At 44.7% G+C, this 20817-nt stretch overlaps 1 protein-coding gene and 1 long non-coding RNA gene across 3 annotated transcripts in view; one reads left to right on the top strand and one right to left on the bottom strand.

Moving 5' to 3' along the window:
• GNAO1 (G protein subunit alpha o1) overlaps positions 1 to 20817 on the bottom strand; it is a 171377-nt gene that overhangs the window by 77463 nt on the left and 73097 nt on the right. For both annotated transcript variants that reach the window (XM_053602122.1, XM_053602126.1), the window contains exon 3: positions 6260 to 6401. In XM_053602122.1, the coding sequence (XP_053458097.1) occupies positions 6260 to 6401 (142 nt within the window). The remainder of the gene's footprint in view (positions 1 to 6259; positions 6402 to 20817) is intronic.
• LOC128593786 (uncharacterized) lies at positions 1344 to 7331 on the top strand. The gene is made up of 3 exons (XR_008382410.1): positions 1344 to 1894; positions 3208 to 3375; positions 6835 to 7331. It is a non-coding gene; the product is annotated as an uncharacterized LOC128593786 (long non-coding RNA).

Raw genomic sequence — 20817 nt, 5'->3', positions numbered from 1 at the left:
GAACCTGGTATCCAATATTTCTCACACTGAGCACTGTGCTACATGAACAGGCTCTCTATACTGCTTTTAAGAACTTTCTAATTGAAAGCCAGGCAGACCCAAAATAGTGAAAGTATGACTTCGAAAGGAGAGCCTCTGCTACTGAATAAAGCCACACTCAAGTTCAAGGCATTACTTTGCTACTGGTCCATTAGTTGACAATATATTTTAATATGCAAGGATATACGTGTATACACACTTAGGTTTATATATGCACATATGTGTGTGATGAAATTTGTTAACCAGGGATTGTTCAAAGACTTGCCCCATGCCCCCCACTGGTCAAAGTGAGACTTCTAATCCTGCAAAAGTGTCCAGTTTCTCCAACCCTTTTTCTGCCAGCCCAGAGCTTTGACCAGACTACTTTGGTCTGCTTTTGTGATGCAGATGTAGGCTCTGGGCAGGGTAGAGGAAAGAAGAACAGAAAAACTCAGCTCAAAAGGTTAAGACAATTTACATAATAATGAGTTGGGGATGAAGGGAGAGAGTGGGAGAGGGCAGGGGAGGAAGGGGACTGAAAAGGAAGGAGGAAGGAGAGAGGGAGGGCAAGAGAAGCAGCTTGGGGAAAAGAGGAGAGACGGAGGGAGGGCGAGAAAGAGAGAAAGCGAGGAAGAGATGGAGAAAGGGGGAGAGGCAAAGAGAACAGGACAATGAATGGTGGGAGAGAAAGAGAGAGAGGGCAAGAGTGAGCCCGTCCCGGGGCTGGGCTGGAGAGGAGGCCTCTGGGAAGGGATGTGTGAGAACAGCAGGCGGAGTCGGCTTCTGAGTCCCTTTCCATATTCTCAGAGAGATTTAGGATAAGTATGGGATTCTTTTAATGATTTGTTTTGCCTGGTTGTACCGTGCCTGTTTAAATGGACTCTGCTCTGGACCCAAACCACACAGATGACAGTTTGATGAGGTCACCTATCTACACTATGTACTATACTTTGCACTGCCACACCCAGGGCAAGTCACTCAACCTTTCTGTGCTTCATTTTTTTTTTTTTTCACTTATAAAAACAGATAACCATGGTACTCACTGCACAGATAGTTGTTAGTATTAAATAATAATACAAATTGTTTAAAACAGGTCCTGGAACACAAAACTTGAAAGCCACTATTATCCTGAGCCAGTAAGTAATTCCTAGAGCTTCAGTTCTTTGAATCCATCCGTGTGCTGACCACTCTCACCTGGAAACCCATGAGGTTTGAAAGCAGACTTCCCGTATTTGTCTCGGCCCAGCAATTCCTTTCTGGCTGAGGCTTCATCTTGTTCACTTTCATCCAGGCTGATAACACTAGAGTCTCAGTTTCTTGGTCCTCATTCTTTTGCCCCAAAAGCCCATTAGTCACCTGGATCCCTTACTGCTGTAGCTTCCTAACTTGCCTCCTCACCTTTAGTCTCTCCCCACCAGTCTATTCTACATAAGTCACAATAATAATTTCCTAAAAGTCTCTCTGTCATCCCATCCCTCACCAGCTCAAAATCTATTGCCAATGAGATTGAACCCAGACTCCTTGGCATATGTTCCAAAGCCCACCAAATCTGGACCTAACTGGACCCTCCAGCTTTCCCGCACTTGGCTCACGCCCCAGCCCTCTGTTCTGGTCTCTGGCCTCCTCCACCAACCACTGCCTTTCCTCCTGTTCTTTCCTAGTGTCAAGTGCCATTCCTCACCCTCACCTGCACCTGTCAAACCATACCTGTGGTTCAAGGATGGTTCCGGCCTCACTTCCTCTAAGAAGCTTTCCCTAACCACCTTTAGGGAAGGCTGTGCTCATTCAGCCTGTGACTCTATCTTCCCAAGAAAACGACCAGCTCCTCACAGGCCCTAACTCATAGGCCTCTGAATCTGCACAAAGCCTAAACACAGTAGGTACTCAGTCAATAGCTGTTCATGTAGTTACAGGTACTTCTTCTTTTTGTCTCTGAGAACTGGGAAAGTCAGAAGTGTCATTCCAGGCCAGGCATGGTGGTTCATGTCTGTAGTCCTGGCACTTGGAGAGGCTGATGGAGGAGGATCACTTGAGGCCAGGAGTTTAAGACTAGCCTGAGCAATCTAGTGAGACCACCCTATCTCCACAAAAAGTAGAAAAAGTAGCTGGGTGTGGTGGTACATGCTTGTAGTCCCTGCTACTTGGAAAGCTGAGGTGGGAGGATCCCTTGAGCCCGGGAATTTAAGGTTGCAGTGAGCTATGATGATGTCACTGCACTGTGGCCTGGGCAAGAGAGCAAGACCCTATGGAGGGATAGGGAGAGGGAGAGAGAGGAAGAAAGGGAGAAAGGGAAAAAGTGGGAGAGGAAGGAGAAGAGAGAAAGGAGAGGGAGATGGAGGGAGGGAGAGGGAAGGAGAGTGAGGGAGAAAGAGGGAGAGAGAGGGAAGGAGAGTGAGGGAGAAAGAGGGAGTGAGAGGGAAGGAGAGTGAGGGAGAGGGACAGAAAGGGAGAGGAGAGGGAGGGAAAGGAGAAAGAGAGAGAGAAAAAAGGAAAGAAGAGAGGAACGAATAGAAAGAAAGAAAGTATAGAAAAAAAAAGAAAAGAAAGAAGTGTCATTCCATTAAAGGGAAGGGTCTAAAGACCCACTAAGCACTGAGTGCTTGTGCTGGTTGCTAGGGTTAGGAGGTGACCCAAAGATAAATGACATGGGCCTTGATTAGAAGACTGTAAATTATGAAGGGGTTCGTGAAGTTGGGAAGTATATGTATTTGTTTTCACTCACAGTTCCTATGGAGTTTCGTAACTCCTATGGTTGTTGTTTTGATGGTGGGCCACTTTGGGCCTCAGGAGATAGAATCTCTCTCTCTGACCTTCTCCAGTCCTTGCACAGGACTCTAGTTCTGATTTGTGGGTCAAAACATTTTCATTCCAGAGAAGGTCCTGCCCCATACCCTGGAGGGAGGAATGCTGCACAGAGATGCCAGGAAGAATCTGAGTTTAGATCCCATGATTTTCATCCAATCATATTTCTACAGTGTTGTCAATCATGCCTATGTAATGGCACCTCCATCAAAACCCAAGGAGACAAGGTTCAGGGAGCTTCTGGATAGCTGAGAAGGATCCTGAAGGGTGACACCCAAGGAGGGCATGGAAGCTCCACGCTGCCCCCCATACGTCACCCTATATATCTCTTTATTTGTATTCTTTGTAATATCTGTTATAATAAATCGATGAATGTGTTTCTCTGAGCTACTCCAGCAAATTCCTTGAACCAAAGAGGAAGAGCATCACAGGGACCCCAACTTGAAGATGGAGGGCAGAAGCTTTGGTGTCCCAGACCTGTGACTCATGTAGGGGAGTGTGGGGCCCATCTTGGGGACTGAGCCCTCACCCTGTGGGATCTGACACTATCTCAAGGTAAGCAGTATCAGAATTTAATTACAGGTGAAGAAGACAAAAGAGGGAGGAAAATCTTTATTCTTTAGAAACAAAAACACCTCAACATCCCAAAGCACATCCCCCTAGGTGCGCAGGCTCTGGGGACCCGAGAGAGGAAAGCATTTGGACCCAGTCTGGGGGTCAGGGCATCTGGGTGTTGACAATGGACTACCCACGGGAGCTCAGGCTGGACAGAGCTTTATCTTCTCCCACAGGCCAGGCCCATTCCTCCCTTGGAGCCCTGGGCTTGTTCTGAACTTTCTGTCCCCTCTTCCTCCCACAGTCACCCACTTTGAAGTAGCTGCACCCTCCCTCCAAACCAGCCTCTCTCACCTCCTCCTGTTGTATTGATTCACCGCCTCTACTTAACTACCTGGGACTAAGCAGTCAGCTATCCCAGGTTGACCCGTTTATACCTTGCACCTCTACATGGGAAGCTCCCGCAAAACAAGGGAAGGGAAGGATCCTGGCCCAGCTGCCTCCCCACACCAGAGGCTGCAGCCCGTTCAGGCCTTGTGTGTCCTCCTCAGGAGGGGAGAACCACTGTAGTCTCTTCTGCCCAGCCTGCAGACCCTGCCCAGGAAATACCTTCTGCAGCTGCCTACTCACTCTGACCTAAGTCTTGGGTCTACTTACCTTTCCTGCTTCTCACAGGCATAAGAAAAAATGAAGGGGTTGCCCAAGTGCCTGAGAAGTCTCTACCAGCCAGGAAGATCATGTGTGATAAGCCTGTGCTGCCCTGGGGGTAGGCCAAGTGCCTGCCATGGGATCACCAGCCATAATAGGACTGGCCTTGGCCTCTGCATGTCCAGTCAGCCCTCCAGGGAGTCCCCATTTGCTCTAAGTCTCTCCTTCCCTCTCCCCTCCCTCCTACCTGAGGGCTGACAGACCAGGAAATCCTGTGGGAGAGAAACAGCCAGTGAAGGGCCCTGTTTCCCAGGGGCCTGCAGTATAGTCTTCAACCTATCACAGTCCCAGCAATTTCCAAGGAATCATCTCTCTATTCAGGATAATAAAATGGAAAAAAAATCCCATAGGAACTATGAAAGTTTTCCAAAATAGAAGGAGAAAAGTATTCCAAAATCACAGTGACTTTTCTGGGCTATAATGAGGACAGGACAGCTTTGGGAAGAATCGCTGGTTGGGAGGTGGGGATGGTCATGAACACACACACTCTGGGAAGAACTTGCATGCCCTGGGAGCATAGGAGGTGAGCCTTTTGCACTGTATCTGCTACCTGGTTAACTGAGATTCAGGGATTCTGCTCTTTCTTTGGCCAAAGGGAGACAAAGAGACCAAAGGCCTTGGGCTTGTGTCATGCCTGAAGATCAGACCAGGCATTACTGGCTCTGGGCTTTAATGCCTAAGTTAATTAAAATGAGTTAATCCATGGAGAATGCTTAGCACAGTGCCTGGTGGTGAGTAGATGCTCAACCATCAATAGCTATGCTTATTCGTAGTTGCTATAATTATTAAGATGAATGATGCACTGTGCTCATCTGGGCTAATTCTGATGATCTGAGTAGGTGTTTTTAGTGTCTGGTGTCTCTGGACACCAATCCCTGCTGTGCTCATTCCTGTGTCCCAGCACCTGGCACATTGTAAGCCTACAGTGAATGCTTAATGAAAGCAAGACCAGAGAACAGCACCCTTCATTCCCTTTCCTCTTTCCATAAACCCTGGCCCTATGACCAAATCTAAAGCCAGTCTCCTGGGGAGAAGTACTTCCTCTGTAGAACCAGTTTACCGATCTGGCCTCCCTGAGGGGCAAGAGATGGGCCCAAGACTCCTGCTAGTGCCAATTCCCCACCCCAGGCCGTCACCAAATTCCCCATGGCTCTGCCCCATGGAATTAGGATTTTGTGCATAAAATATTAAATTTTACATTTAAAGCTATGTGTCACAGATGATTTATCAGACCCAGAGACAACCATGATAATTTTCCTCTGTGAGGGAAATGATTAGCAAAGACAGGATATGTGTGTAATGTACAATCGAATCACACAGCAGTCGGAGATTAATGCTCTCTATCCCAGGCTCCAAAGCGGGGTGGGGCAGGTGCCTGAGCCTCTACCTGTTGCCCTTCTCCACACTCTAGGTCCCAGAGGGAGGATCAGTGGGATTCATGATCCCAGCAGGGAACAAGGAGCTGCTTCTGGATAGAATTCTCTGAGGCTGTTTTCTCGTCTCCCTCTCCCCTTTTATTTAGCTTTGCCAGTGAAGCTATATACAGTTCAGTCTTACAGTTAAGTAAATGTTTGCAAAGAAGAAGCTTTTGTATAGTACTTATTCCTTTCACTACTCATCGGATGCCTGGAAACCCAATGAAAAAACAGTCCCTGTTCTAGGACACTGACTTCCCACAGGAAAGAGAACACTTTAAGTCCTTAGACTTGCCCAGGAGAGCCAGAAAAGACAGGCCATCGTGGAAAGGATGAGAGACAGTCAACTCAGATGGCTGCTGCCCACCCCCAACAAGGCAAGGGAAGTTCTTCTAAGGAGGGGTAAGGGTAGGCAGGGAAGGCCTATTTTAATAGATTATTTTTTTTCTGTTCAAGTTAACTGCTCAAGGACAAGTACTTATACAGTGTCATGGCAGTCCCAATTTGGAACAGTCACCTTATTCTAGTGGACAGTCTACCCTGGCATTCTGTGGCCATTGCCTTTGTTGGTGACTTTGCCGTGGGGGTTTGGCAGGTAGATGGGTACAACGGCTTAGGTCGGCAACCCTGCCACCATATATCTCCTGTATATAACACAATCTCTTCCGGTTCCTTTAAGGCATCTGGCATTGCAAAGAGGAGGCAGTGCGGTAACAGAGACAGGCCCTCTTTTGGTTGTGCCCATGGGCTCAGGGGCCTACCTTTCTCTCCTTGTCACCATATTCGATGCCCAAAGTGTCCATGGCCCGGACAATGGCTGCCAGGGACTGGATGGTGTTGCTGTAGACAACGGGCTTGTACTGTTTCACGTCTTCTCCAGAGAAGCCATCTTCATGGATGATCCTAAAGAAAAACCACACACACCACATGTGATGAGTGCCCTGTCTCCACCCAACACAGACAATGCAGGCCGACCCTCTGGCTGAGCGGGCTGAAAGGGCCAGGTCCAGCTAGGATGCTGAATTACTGAGTTGCTGCATTAATGCCTTAAAATCTAAAGGAAAAACCTATCTCGATTATTGAAAAATAATCTGAGAAATAGAATACTAGAAAAAAGAAATGCAGTCTTTTTCATATTCCCTATATACTGTGAAAGAAATACTGATCCATGAAGTGTTGCTAATACTTGAAAACACTTAGAATATGGGGGCCCACACTCAATGAATGTTAGCTATTAGCAAGGCTCAGGTTCTTGACTTAAGTATACAAGCAGAGGCATATTATTGAAGGTCCCTACAAGAAGTTTGCAAATGAATAATACATTTTTCTTTCACAGGAAATTCACAGTGCTTTCAATGAAGGCAGGACAGCTCCCTTAAAATGAACAGATAATGACATCTTTGACGACTCTCTCCTCATTGGCTGGTATCTACCCACAGAGCACCCTTATTCTAGTGGACCTGAACTGGGACCTGGAGGACACAGAAGGGCCGCCACAGTTCTCAGAGGCCACTCAACATGCACTCCCTGCGGACAAGGATCTGGACAGGAGAGATTTCTAGAAGGAAGGGATCATATCACAACTCTGGAAGAATCCTCTTATAAGGGAAGTAATCAAGAAAGAGCAGGTCAGTTTGGAGACCCACATCTGACGCTGGTCATCCCTCAGTGAGCTGGCAGCACTGCCGTGGCCACATTTTCAGTCCAAGACTACGCAGCACTTGTGATGAGGATGTGCACCGATGTCACAACGCCGCCTTCCCCCTTTCCCATTCGGTCAGTATCTTCGTACGGGAGAAAAATCACTAAAATTTTTCTTTCCATAAAAACAGTTTTTGTGAGATATAATGCATATACCATACAATCTGCTCCTTTAAAGTGTACAATTCAATGATTTTAGTATCTTCATCAAGTTGAGCAACCATAACCAAATCTAGTTTTAGAACATTTTTATGTCCCCCAAAGGAACCCTATACCCATTAGCAGCTACACCCTATCCCTCACCCCAACTCTAAGCAACCACTAATCTACATTCTTTTTCTGTAAATTTGTCTGTACCAGACAGTTCCTATTAATGGAATCGCACAGTATATGATCTTTTATGACTGGTTTCTTTCACTTAGCAAAATGTTCTCGAAGTTCAACCATGTTGTAGCATGTGTCAGTAGCTCGTTCCTTTTTATTCCTGAATAATAATCCATTGTATGGCTACGCCACATTTTATTTATCCAGTAATCAGGTGATGGACACTAACAATTCCTGCTGTAGAATGTAATGCGGAACTGGGTTGTGGGTCTTCATTCTGAGTTTCTCTAAGAAACTTCTGTTGACTTTTATTAGCTCTAAGTCCATTTATAAAAAAGTCTCTTGGGGGAATAGATAATAGCTAAGACCCTTGGTACACTATGCCAGAGAGATCTTGAAGGGAACTGCTAGGTAGCTCCCACTGTAAATAACAAGAAAATTGGACAAAACATAGGGAACATGTGTTTTCAGACATTGGAGAACAGGCCGGGCAGGACTGTGATCCCTGAGAACAGGGAGCCCAAGGAGGTGAGTCCTATGATTGCCTGGATTTCACCAGGAGCTGTTCACCAGACTGTGGTGCAGGGAGGGAGAACCCAAGCTGAACACAACCATTTCACTGAGCTGAAGGGATAAAGGTCAGAGTCCAGGAAGGCTGAATTCACAGGGCAGAGTACCAGAGAGGAGAAAAAGGCAGAGAGAAAGAGCTCTAGACATCTGCATAGGGGTTCCCTTGAGTCTGTGGCAGAATAGGGTAAAATTCCACAATCTTGGCAAGGAAGAACTACTAAAGAAAGAACAAGGGTCAGGAAGCTTCTAAACGGAACACCTTGTGGAGCTCATTCAGGTTCCAAAGAGCCATAGTGTAGATTCCTTGCTGAAGGCCTGGGGCACTCAGTGAGTTCCTAGAAGGCTCACAACATAGTAAAAGGGATAGTCGTCCTAGAGCAGTGGTTCTCAACCTTCCTAATGCCATGGCCCTTTAATACAGTTCCTGTGGGTCGTAACCCACAGGCTGCGAACCACTGTCCTAGAGTAAAGGCTGCCCTCACAAAGCTTAGAACAAGCTTTGAAGAAAAATCAAGCTAATCCACAAGTAACTTAACTACCTCATTGAATAAAGCCCAAGAGTCTTTAAGTGAGAACAACAAAATTTCTAGACATTCCACAATATTCATGATATCAGCATCCAACAAAAAACTCCTGAATATGCAGAGAAGCAGGAAAGCGTAGCCCATAACTAGAAGAAAAATCAGTCAGTAGAAGCAGGCTCAGAAGTGACAGAGACAGAATCTGCAAGTAAGGATTTAAAAACATCTGTTTTGAATATTTTCTCAAATTTAAAGGAAACTATGAACATAAGGAAGAAAGAAATGGAAGATGTAAAATAAAAAAAAAAAGGACACAACAGAATGTCTAGTGATGAAAATACACTAAAGTAAAAATTTCACTGGATGAGATTAACATACAGATGATTATAAAGACACAGGAATAAAACTATCCAAATCAAAACTAAGAGAAGGAAAAGGCTGAAAAAGGTATTAGGATGTTTATAACATATGTGAAAGTAAAACTTATACAACAATAGCACAAAGAAAGCTTCTTACATGTTAAAAAAGTAGTAAATATTACTTAAAAGTAAAATTTAGTGAGTCAAAACGTACATTGTAAAACTAGCACAACCACTAAAAAACTGTAAAACAAAGGCAACTGCCACCCCAACAGCCCTAAAAGGGTGGGGCCCTCTGGGTCACCTGACAGGTGTAAGTGGGGATTGCTGGTCCCTGAGATGTAATATGCCTCCCCAGAAGCGAGGCACCAAGGCTTCATTTGGCCCAGCAGGCCCTGCCACTATCCTGGGAATGCTCTCTAGACCCTCGGCTGCCTGTGGGATTTTCTTCCACTTGGGGATGGGGCCATCGCTTTTCACACCTATTAGTATAATTAATCTTTACACCCACCTGATCAAGTAGGAAGGCTAGGTTTTTAGTGTACCCATTTGACAGAAGAGGAGACTGAGGGAGGCTGAGGGAGATTGAGTAACTGACCCAGTGTCTCTCATCAGGTAAATGCCAGAGCCAGGAACAGAGCCCCATCTCCAAAGTTCCCGTCCTTTCTACCACACCTCAGTCCAGGGACTGGATGAGGCAGAGCAGCTAGCAAGTCTCAGCCTGGAGCCTGGGGTGTCCCAAGATAAAGAGGCTTCATTCGAGGTTTGAAAAATGTGGCAATGTGGGGAAAATTGCTCAAATCATGATTATTAACTCTGTAACTTGTTCAAATTGGCTTATATTAACTTAAAAACAGGTTTCCTGTTTCAGGGTAGAGTTTTATATGACTCTCTCCCTTCACTACAAAGAAATAAGTACTGAAGACTAGAACACTTGGATCACACAGAATAACAAGAAACATTATTCATAAGCCCAACATTCAGATAAACACTGGTTTTTTGTTTTTTTTTTTTTATTTGTTTATTTGTTTTTTGTTTTTTTGCAGTTTTTGGCTAGGGCTGGGTTTGAACCCACCACATCTGGCATATGGGGCCAGTGCCCTACTCCTTTGAGCCACAGGCGCCGCCCCTAAATACTGGGTTTTTTTAATCTTAAGTCATGCTATAGTACTTTTTTTCATGCCACATTTCTCCTCTGCTTCCCCCTGAAGCATTGAGTTGAGGCAATATCCTTAAAAGTACCAACCAAAGGCCCTTTAATTTCTGTCTTCTCTCATCATTCCAGAGAGGTAGAGCACAGCAGTGGTTAGCGCTTAGGTGTCAGGCAGACTGTGTAACCCCAGCACCATCGCCGGCGAGCTGTGTGTCCTTGGCAAACAGCTTAACCTCGCAAGCCTTGGCTTCCTCATCTATAACAAGCTGTTGGAAGGAATAAAAATGTAAAGTGCCTATCATACATTAACTATATAACGAACTTAGCTATTAGTAACAGTGTCCTCATTCTAAAGTTAGAATCCTGCAAATACAATTTCCTTCATTTGTAGTATAAAAGCAGCAGCATAGGAATTGTTGCTCATGTTGAGGGCTTACCTTCAATGCTAAGTGCTTTATATGTATCCCTTCATTTAATCTTCAAAACAAACCTAAGAGATAAAGATTATCTCCTCTTTGCAGATGAAGAAACTGAGGCTTAGAGAGGTCAGGCTGTATTGGTCACATGGCTGGTAAGGAGCAGATGCTGAGAGGCAGGGCTGCTCTTTAGCCCTGGACGGCTATATCCAAGATGACCAAGAGGTTTTACGCACAAAGCAAGCATCAGAATTTCCCCTGCAATATGTACCCAATGTTCCGGAGGGTAGGCCAAGGGAAGGAGGCTATGAGGTAGACAAGTGCAAGTCTGTGCATGCATGTGTCTCTGCCAGGGTGAGGACCCACCAGATTTCTCATGACTGCAGAGCCAGCGTATCACAGAGAGGCCAGGCTAGAGTCTGTACTGGCGCCCACCCAGAATGCAGGGACACTATAGGGTCTTCCAGGCCACCAAACCGGAAGCAGTGAGAGGAGCAGCAGGTCTGAACAGGCTGACTCCGCAGCCCCGAGTGTTCGACTTTGGACAGAAGCTGCAGCTGGACTGTGGAAACCTGGCAACGTCGCTGAAAGGGGAGATCTCATGTGGTCACAGGGAGAGAGGGAGGGTGATGGCCAAGCTCGGCTGATCAGGGCTCAGCTTCCTGGGAAGAGGCCACCAAGGATGGATCCTGGCCCTCCCCCACACCCCACTTCTCTCTTTGCTGTCTTGGGAGCCTGCAGAAGGCCTGGACTCAGGCCCCCTTGCCCTGTGCTTCCCCCTCACAGTGCAGGGCTGCTCTCCCCATGCAGTGGCCTTATATGGTCACAGAACCACAGGCTTGGGCACTGGAAAGGGCTGTGGAGGCTCATCTGGCCCAGCAGCCATTCTCCTCTGAATCACAGACACCGCCCCCCACAAGCTTGTGTCAAGTGAACCGACACACACTGGTTTCCCCCCCAGTTTCTGGAGGTTTATGAACTCAAAAGCTCTAAACTGCTGGGATGCACGATTTTTCACTCCATCTCCAGGCTGGATTAAACACCCCCTCCCCCATCAGCACCTTCCCCCTGTACTGGGACAGCCTCTCTATCCTTCACTATAATCCCTTTAATGATCCAGATGAAAGGGGCCTTCTGGAGCCAACTCTATCTGTGTGACTAGGTAATTTCCTTAACTGCTTGGTGCTTCAGCTTCCCCTGGAGATGGGCATGGTAACAGTAGCTATCCTCGCTGGGTTGCGGTTAGGGTCATGAGAATGAACATACATGAAGAACAGCGCCTGGCATAGTAAGTACCCGGATGGTGTTGGCTATTACTATTATATTTGGTGTGTGCAGCAGGGGGAGAAAGGGCAGTGGTCAGGTAGCCTGCATCCGTCCTCTTGAGGTAGAGGACAAGAAGTGGGTCCAGGAGGAGGGGAGGCGAGGAAGCCCTGGGGGACCACTGCCAGGAAGAGGAGGGAGAAGAGGAAGAAGGCTTAGCAAGCTACAGTGGGGAAAGGAAGATGGGCGGGAGAGAGGGTATTCTCTGTACTGGAACAGGCAACCTGCTCATTCACCAAATGAACACCTCGGGAGTGCTCATGGGTTGAAAAGCTGAATTTCCTGATCTGGGGCTGTCTTTTTTATTTTTTTTTGTAGAGACCGAGTCTCACTTTATCGCCTTCAGTAGAGTGCCATGATGTCACAGGACTCACAGCAACCTCTAGCTCTTGGGCTTCCGCGATTCTCCTGCCTCAGCCTCCCAAGCAGCTGGGATTACAGGCTCCTGCCACAGTGCCCGGCTATTTTTTGGTTGCAGTTCAGCCGGGGCTGGGTTTGAACCCGCCACCCTCGGTATATGGGGCAGACGCCCTACTCACTGAGCCACAGGCGCCGCCCCTGGGGCTGTCTTAATGTGTTTCTGAACATGAGTGGAGATCCACATGATGACTGCCTGGGTTAGGGTCAGGGCTCATGCTTTTTTTCCTGTGGCCACTGACACTGGTTTCTTAATCAGCAATGGGGATATGGTCCTGGAGCCGTCTATCTCCCCAGAGGAGGTGGGGCGTACCAGCCTGGCCCCACACTACACATTTTTAACCAAGCAGGGTGCAGTCAGATGCCCATAAGTGAATGTGCTGTGTTCCAGGAATCCGACCCTGTGGGACCTGAACCTGGACAGGACTGTAAAGTGCAAACGCCGGTTTTAGTGTGTGTCCTGGGCATCTGTTTCCACACAACTATGCCTGTGTGTGATTTGTTGGTGTGGGGGGTGGAGGCTCTGTGGAGGGAGATGGAGGGAGAGAGGAGATGATACGTGTAGATCAATAATCACTTCTGGGTGATAGCATTCAGTGATTACTTTTTCTTTCTTTGTTTCTTTTCATTTTTAAGAAATAGGGTCTTGTTCTGTTGCCCAGACTCCAGTGCACTGTAGCCTCAAGCAACTTCAAACTCCTGGGCTTGAGTAATCTTCCCGCCTCAGCCTCCAGAGTAGCTGGAACTACAGCTGTACACCAACACATCTGGCTAATTGTCCTATTTTTTTCTAGAGACAGGAGTCTTGCTATGATTCCCAGGCTGGTCTAGAACTCCTGGCCTCAAGTGATCCTTCTGCCTCAGCCTCCTTAAGGACTGGTATTACATGTGTGAGCTACCACGCCCAGACTGTTCCACTTTTTAAAATGTTCATCTGCTATCTGAAAGAACAAATAATTTTCAATGGAAGGCTGACACTTCATGTTTAACATGGGGACCATTTTGCCTAGGAGAGAAAACATGAGTGAAAAGGGATAGTCATTAATCAGTAGGAATCTCTAGACATTTCTCATGGGGGTTCAGCCTGGTACAAAGTCTTTTCAGAATTTGAAGCCTCTGAGGTCTGGTCTCTGCCTTCTAGGGCTCTCAGTCTGATGTGAAGATAACATGAAAGTTTATAACATAACGTGGCATCTTTCAAAGGCCAGTTAAAGGGCACATGTGTTAGATATGTCAGCTGTTACTCAATAGCCATTTCCTTCTCATCATGAAAAGTTCCTTTCCCTGCCTCCTTTGCAGCTAAGAGTGGCCATGTGATCTCAGTCAAGCCAGTAAGACTGAAGGGATGATGACTAAGAAATGCCTCTGGGGAAGAGTTTTCCTTCCTGGTCCAAAGATAAAAGGCTTTGAGAATAGCATGCCTGTCTTCCTTCACCCTCTTCCCACCAGACAATTCATGGCTTCCTGCCTTTACATGTGTTCATGTGAGGAAGTAAATGCCTCACACATAGGGCGGCGCCTGTGGCTCAACGTGTAGGGCGCCGGTCCCATATGCCGGAGGTGGCGGGTTCAAGCCCAGCCCCGGCCAAAAAAAAAAAAAAAAAAAAGAAGAAAAAAAAAATGCCTCACACATGGAGTCACAGCAGCCACATTGTGACCATGAGTTTATACGTTACCACCCTAAGCCTAAGGATGGTAGGATCGAAGGGGCATAGAGAGTTCCTGGTGGCACTAAACTGCCACATCAACCACAGGCCTATCTGATGACAAAAATCATGTTCCTACCATAATGGCCCCTATCTGGGCCAGAGAAAGGGTCCTGCTAAGAGCTCATCCAGAAATAGTTATTTTCCAGGTGGAAAATTGTGACTTAGAAGAGACTTCCTATAGAGTTAGTTTGTGGCAGAGCAGAGGCCTTTCTGTTGTACCACAGTCCTCTTATTGCCCTTGGTGCTCCCTTGGGAGAGGGGTGATATCAGGTGAGAAAAACATCAGTTTTATATTACAAAACAAAATATTTTTTACCCAATAATTTGGAAGCTGTGTGTGTGTGTGGGGGGAGGCTCCTAATAATCTGCAGGCTGTGTGTGTCAGGGGGAGGCTCCCAATAATTTGGAGGTTGTGTGTGTGGGGGGGCTCCTAATAATTTGGAAGCTGTGTGTGTGTGGGGGGCTCCCAATAATTTGGAGGCTGTGTGTGTGTATTTGTGTGTGGGGGGGATAGTCTGTAAACAGCTTCAGCCATTCATTCCCAAATTCATTTTTTGTATAATATTTGGGTACCTACTATGTGCCAGGCACTGCATCAAGTGCTAGGGATGTAAGAATGAACTGACAGACACAATCGCTGCCCTTGTGGAACATGAATTCTACTAGGGAAGACAAGTATTATAAGTAATTTCATAAATGTTTATATAAATCACAATGCACGTAAGAGAAAAATACAACCTGAAGTACCGTGGAAGAGCAGGACCTACAGTACAGGGGCAGGGTAGAGGGCCAGGAAGGGACAGCATGGAGGAAGCTGGCGCCCTGCAGAGCCATGCTGTCTGGTCTCTTGGTGTCTTCCAGAGCCCCCAGCTGGCACACAGAGAGCCAGGAAATGTGCATAAACGAAGGCAGGCAGCCCATGTGCTGGCAGGTGGGATCAGAAGCCAGAGATCTGAGTCAAGAAGTCTGCTCTGGAACTGGTGCTAACACGGGTCTGACGTTCCCTCCTGGGAATGCATAAACAGCAAGCTAACTCAATGGGGGAAATGTCACACTCATCAGCTGGGCTAAGAAGCACTGGTGGGAAATGGCACGCCGGCGTGAAGGTGGGCAGAACAGAGGAAAGGCACCCCAGGAGAGCCCTTTCTGAAACTCCCTCCCTCTTTCCCGGTTGAAACCCTGACTCTGATCTTGTTTTTTTTATGTTTCTTTTTTTTTTTTTTTATTGTTGGGGATTCATTGAGGGTACAATAAGTCAGGTTACACTGATTGCAATTGTTAGGTAAAGTCCCTCTTGCAATCATGTCTTGCCCCCATAAAGTGTGACACACACCAAGGCCCCACCCACCTCCCTCCTTCCCTCTTTCTGCTTTCCTCCCCATAACCTTAATTGTCATTAATTGTCCTCATATCAAAATTGAGTACATACGATTCATGCTTCTCCATTCTTGTGATGCTTTACTAAGAATAATGTCTTCCACTTCCATCCAGGTTAATACGAAGGATGTAAAGTCTCCATTTTTTTTAATGGCTGAATAGTATTCCATGATATACATATACCACAGCTTGTTAATCCATTCCTGGGTTGGTGGGCATTTAGGCTGTTTCCACATTTTGGCGATTGTAAATTGAGCTGCAATAAACAGTCTAGTACAAGTGTCCTTATGATAAAAGGATTTTTTTCCTTCTGGGTAGATGCCCAGTAATGGGACTGCAGGATCAAATGGGAGGTCTAGCTTGAGTGCTTTGAGGTTTCTCCATACTTCCTTCCAGAAAGGTTGTACTAGTTTGCAGTCCCACCAGCAGTGTAAAAGTGTTCCCTTCTCTCCACATCCACGCCAGCATCTGCAGTTTTGAGATTTTGTGATGTGGGCCATTCTCACTGGGGTTAGATGATATCTCAGGGTTGTTTTGATTTGCATTTCTCTAATATATAGAGATGATGAACATTTTTTCATGTGTTTGTTAGCCACTCGTCTGTCATCTTTAGAGAAAGTTCTATTCATGTCTCTTGCCCATTGATATAAGGGATTGTTGGCTTTTTTCATGTGGATTAATTTGAGTTCTCTATAGATCCTAGTTATCAAGCTTTGGTCTGATTGAAAATATGCAAATATCCTTTCCCACTGTGTAGGTTGTCTCTTTGCTTTGGTTATTGTCTCCTTAGCTGTACAGAAGCTTTTCAGTTTAATGAAGTCCCATTTGTTTATTTTTGATGTTGTTGCAATTGCCATGGCAGTCTTCTTCATGAAGTCTTTCCCCAGGCCAATATCTTCCAGTGTTTTTCCTATGCTTTCTTGGAGGATTTTTATTGTTTCATGCCTTAAATTTAAGTCCTTTATCCATCTTGAATCAATTTTTGTGAGTGGGGAAAGGTGTGGGTCCAGTTTCAGTCTTTTACATGTAGACATCCAGTTCTCCCAACACCATTTATTGAATAGGGAGTTTTTCCCCCAAGGTAAGTTCTTGTTTGGTTTATCGAAGATTAGGTGGTTGTAAGATGTTAGTTTCATTTCTTGGTGTTCAATTCGATTCCAAGTGTCTATGTCTCTGATTTTGTGCCAGTACCATGCTGTCTTGAGCACTATGGCTTTGTAGTACAGACTAAAATCTGGTATGCTGATGCCCCCAGCTTTATTTTTGTTACTAAGAACTGCCTTAGCTATACGGGTTTTTTTCCGGTTCCATACAAAACACAGAATCATTTTTTCGAAATCTTGAAAGTACGATGTTGGTATTTTGATAGGAATGGCATTGAATAGGTAGATTGCTTTGGGAAGTATAGACATTTTAACAATGTTGATTCTTCCCGTCCATGAGCATGGTATGTTCTTCCATTTGTTAATATCCTCTGCTATTTCCTTTCTGAGGATTTCATAGTTTTCTTTATAGAGGTCCTTCACCTCCTTCGTTAGGTATATTCCTAGGTATTTCATTTTCTTTGAGACTATGGTGAAGGGAGTTGTGTCCTTAATTAGCTTCTCATCTTGACTGTTATTAGTGTACACAAAGGCTACTGACTTGTGGACATTGATTTTATATCCTGAAACATTACTGTATTTTTTGATGACTTCTAGGAGTCTTGTGGTTGAGTCATTGGGGTTCTCTAAGTATAAGATCATGTCATCAGCAAAGAGGGAGAGTTTGACCTCCTCTGCTCCCATTTGGATTCCCTTTATTTCCTTGTCTTGCCTAATTGTATTGGCTAGAACTTCCAGCACTATGTTGAATAGTAAAGGTGACAGAGGACAACCTTGTCTGGTTCCAGTTCTAAGAGGAAAAGCTTTCAGTTTTACTCCATTCAGTAAAATATTGGCTGTGGGTCTGTCATAGATAGCTTCAATCAGTTTTAGAAATGTGCCACCTATGCCTATACTCTTCAGTGTTCTAATTAGAAAAGGATGCTGGATTTTATCAAATGCTTTTTCTGCATCTATTGAGAGGATCATGTGATCTTTATTTTTGCCTCTGTTAATATGGTGGATAACGTTTATGGACTTGCGTATGTTAAACCAGCCTTGCATCCCTGGGATGAGGCCTACTTGATCATGATGAATGACTTTTTTGATGATAAGCTGTAATGTATTGGCTAGGATTTTGTTGAGAATTTTTGCATCTATATTCATGAGTGAGATTGGTCTGAAATTCTCCTTTTTGTTTGGGTCTTTTCCTGGTTTTGGTATCAGGGTGATGTTTGCTTCATAGAATGTGTTGGGGAAGATTCCTTCTTCCTCAATTTTTTGGAATAATTTCTGCAGTACAGGAATAAGCTCTTCCTTGAAGGTTTGATAGAATTCTGGAGTGAAGCCATCTGGACCAGGGCATTTTTTGGTTGGAAGCTTTTTTATTGTTTCTTTGATCTCAGTGCTTGAAATTGGTCTGTTCAGGAGCTCTATTGCTTCCTGACTGAGTCTAGGGAGAGGGTGTGATTCCAAATATTGATCCATTTCTTTCACATTGTCAAATTTCTGGGCATAGAGTTTCTGGTAGTATTCAGAGATGCTCTCTTGTATCTCTGTGGGATCAGTTGTTATTTCCCCTTTATCATTTCTGATTGAGGTTACTAGAGATTTTACTTTTCTTTTTTTTTGGCTGGGGCTGGGTTTGAACCCGCCACCTCTGGCATATGGGACCAACGCCCTACTCCTTGAGCCACAGGCGCCGCCCGAGATTTTACTTTTCTATTCCTCGTTAGTCTGGCCAATGGTTTATCTATTTTATTTATTTTTTCAAAAAACCAACTCCTTGTTTCATTAATTTTCTGAATGATTTTTTTGTTTTCAATTTCATTGATTTCTGATATGATTTTGGATATTTCTTTTCTTCTACTGAGTTTAGGCTTAGATTGTTCTTCTTTTTCCAATTCCATAAGATCTCTTGTGAGATTGTTGATGCGCTCTCTTTCTGTTTTTCGAATGTAGGCATCTAAAGCGATGAATTTTCCTCTCAAAACTGCTTTTGCAGTATCCCACAGGTTTTGGTAGCTTGTGTCTTCATTGTTGTTATGCTCAAGGAAGTTAATGATTTCCTGTTTTATTTCTTCCTGCACCCATCTGTTATTCAACAGAAGATTGTTTAATTTCCATGCCTTTGGGTGGGGTGGAGCATTTTTGTTAGAGTTGAGTTCCACCTTTACTGCCTTATGGTCTGAGAAGATACAAGGTAAAATTTCAATTCTTTTGATTCTGTTGATATTTGTTTTGTGTCCCAGGATATGATCAATTTTGGAGAATGTTCCATGGGGTGATGAGAAGAATGTATATTCTTTATCTTTGGGATGGAGTGTTCTATATGCGTCTATCAAGCACAGTTGTTCTAGGGTCTCATTTAAATCTCTTATATCTTTGTTTAATTTCTGTTTAGAGGATCTATCCAGCTCTGTAAGAGGAGTGTTAAAGTCCCCTGTTATTATGGTATTATCAGATATCATATTGCTCAGACTGCGTAAGGTCTGTTTCAAGAATCTGGGAGCATTTAAATTGGGTGCATAAATGTTTAGAATTGAAATGTCTTCTTGTTGTATTTTTCCCAGACCAATATAAAGTGACCATCTCTGTCTTTTTTGACTTTAGTTGCTTTAAATCCACATGTATCTGAAAATAAGATTGCAAATCCTCTTTTCTTCTGAATTCCATTTGCCTGAAAAATTGTCTTCCAACCCTTGACTCGGAGCTTTAATTTGTCTTTTGAAGCCAGGTGTGTTTCTTGCAGACAGCAGATGGATGGCTTGTGTTTTTTAATCCAGTCAGCCAATCTATGTCTCTTCAGTGGGGAGTTCAAGCCATTAACATTTATTGAGATAATTGATAAGTGTGGTCGTATTCTATTTGTCTTATTTTGTGAGAGTCCATTGCTTAGTTTTATCTTTTGCATCAGTGTGGAGGTTAGGTTCTGTCCTTTAATTTCTGAGTTCTTACTTTGCTGCTGATCCATTGTGGTGGTCAGTGTGCAGAACAGGTTGAAGTATTTCCTGTAGAATTGGTCTTGTTGTGGCGAATTTCCTCAATGTTTGTATATCCATAAATGATTTAATTTCTCCGTCAATTTTTAAGCTTAGCTTAGCAGGGTACAGAATTCTGGGCTGGAAATTGTTCTGTTTAAGTAGATTAAAGGTAGATTACCATTGTCTTCTTGCTTGGAAAGTTTCATTAGAGAAGTCTGCGGTCACTCTGATGGATCTGCCCCTGTAGGTCAACTGGCGCTTACTCCTGGCAGCTTGCAGAATCTTTTCTTTTGTCTTGACTTTGGACAAGTTCATCACAATGTGTCTTGGAGAAGCTTGATTAGAGTTGAGGCAACCTGGGGTCCGATATCCCTCTGAAAGCAGTGTGTCAGAATCTTTGGTGATATTTGGGAAATTTTCTTTTATAATATTCTCTAGTGTGGCTTCCATTCCTCTGGGGCATTCTTCTTCCCCTTCTGGAACTCCTATAACTCGTATGTTGGAACGCTTCATAAAGTCCCATAATTCTGACAGTGAACGTTCTGCTTTCTCTCTCTTCTTTTCTGCCTCTTTTACTGTCGGAGTTATCTCAAAAACTTTGTCTTCTACCTCTGAAATTCTTTCTTCTGCATGGTCTAACCTGTTGCTGATACTTTCCATTGTGTCTTTAAGTTCCCTAAGTGACTGTTTCAGTTCCTTCAGCTCTGCTATATCCTTTTTATATTCTTCATATCGTTCATCTCTTATTTGATTCTGTTTTTGGATTTTCTTTTGGTTATTTTCCACTTTATTAGCAGTTTCCTTCATTGCTTTCATTGTTTTCAACATGTGTATTCTAAATTCCCTTTCTGTCATTCCTAACATTTCTTTATAGGTGGAATCATCTGCAGTAGCTACCACCTCATGGTCCCTTGGCAGGGTTGTTCTGGACTGGTTCTCATGTTGCCTGGAGTTTTCTGCTGATTCTTCCTCATGAGTGATTTCTTTTATCTGTTTCCTTGCCCTAATTTTCCTTTCACTTCCTCTTGCTCTTTAAGTTCTCGTGCCTGTGGAAGTTGCAGGCGGGTTTAGATGGATTGAACACGTGACCACTTGCTGTTTTTCCACTGTTTTAGTCCTCCTCTTGGGGTCCAGAAGTCTCTCGCTGACTCCCTGTATACTCATAGGGGTGATGATAGGCAGATCCCACCAGCCAGAGATGCCTGGAGTCCTATCTCCCCAGACTCACAGTGCCCAGATGCAAGGAAGCTGTTACTCGGCTGCCATCTTGCTCTACCTCCCGACTCTCATCTTGTTTAATTAAGTCTTGTAACCAGTGGTGTTGACCTGCAGGAGGGACCTGGTTCCCTAACTTGGGGGATGTCATCTGGAGTGAGGACTAAG

This window comes from Nycticebus coucang, chromosome 2 (assembly GCF_027406575.1).
Source record: "Nycticebus coucang isolate mNycCou1 chromosome 2, mNycCou1.pri, whole genome shotgun sequence".
In the NCBI taxonomy this organism is placed as follows: Eukaryota; Metazoa; Chordata; class Mammalia; order Primates; family Lorisidae; genus Nycticebus; species Nycticebus coucang.
This window is presented reverse-complemented; position numbering and strand designations above follow the sequence as displayed.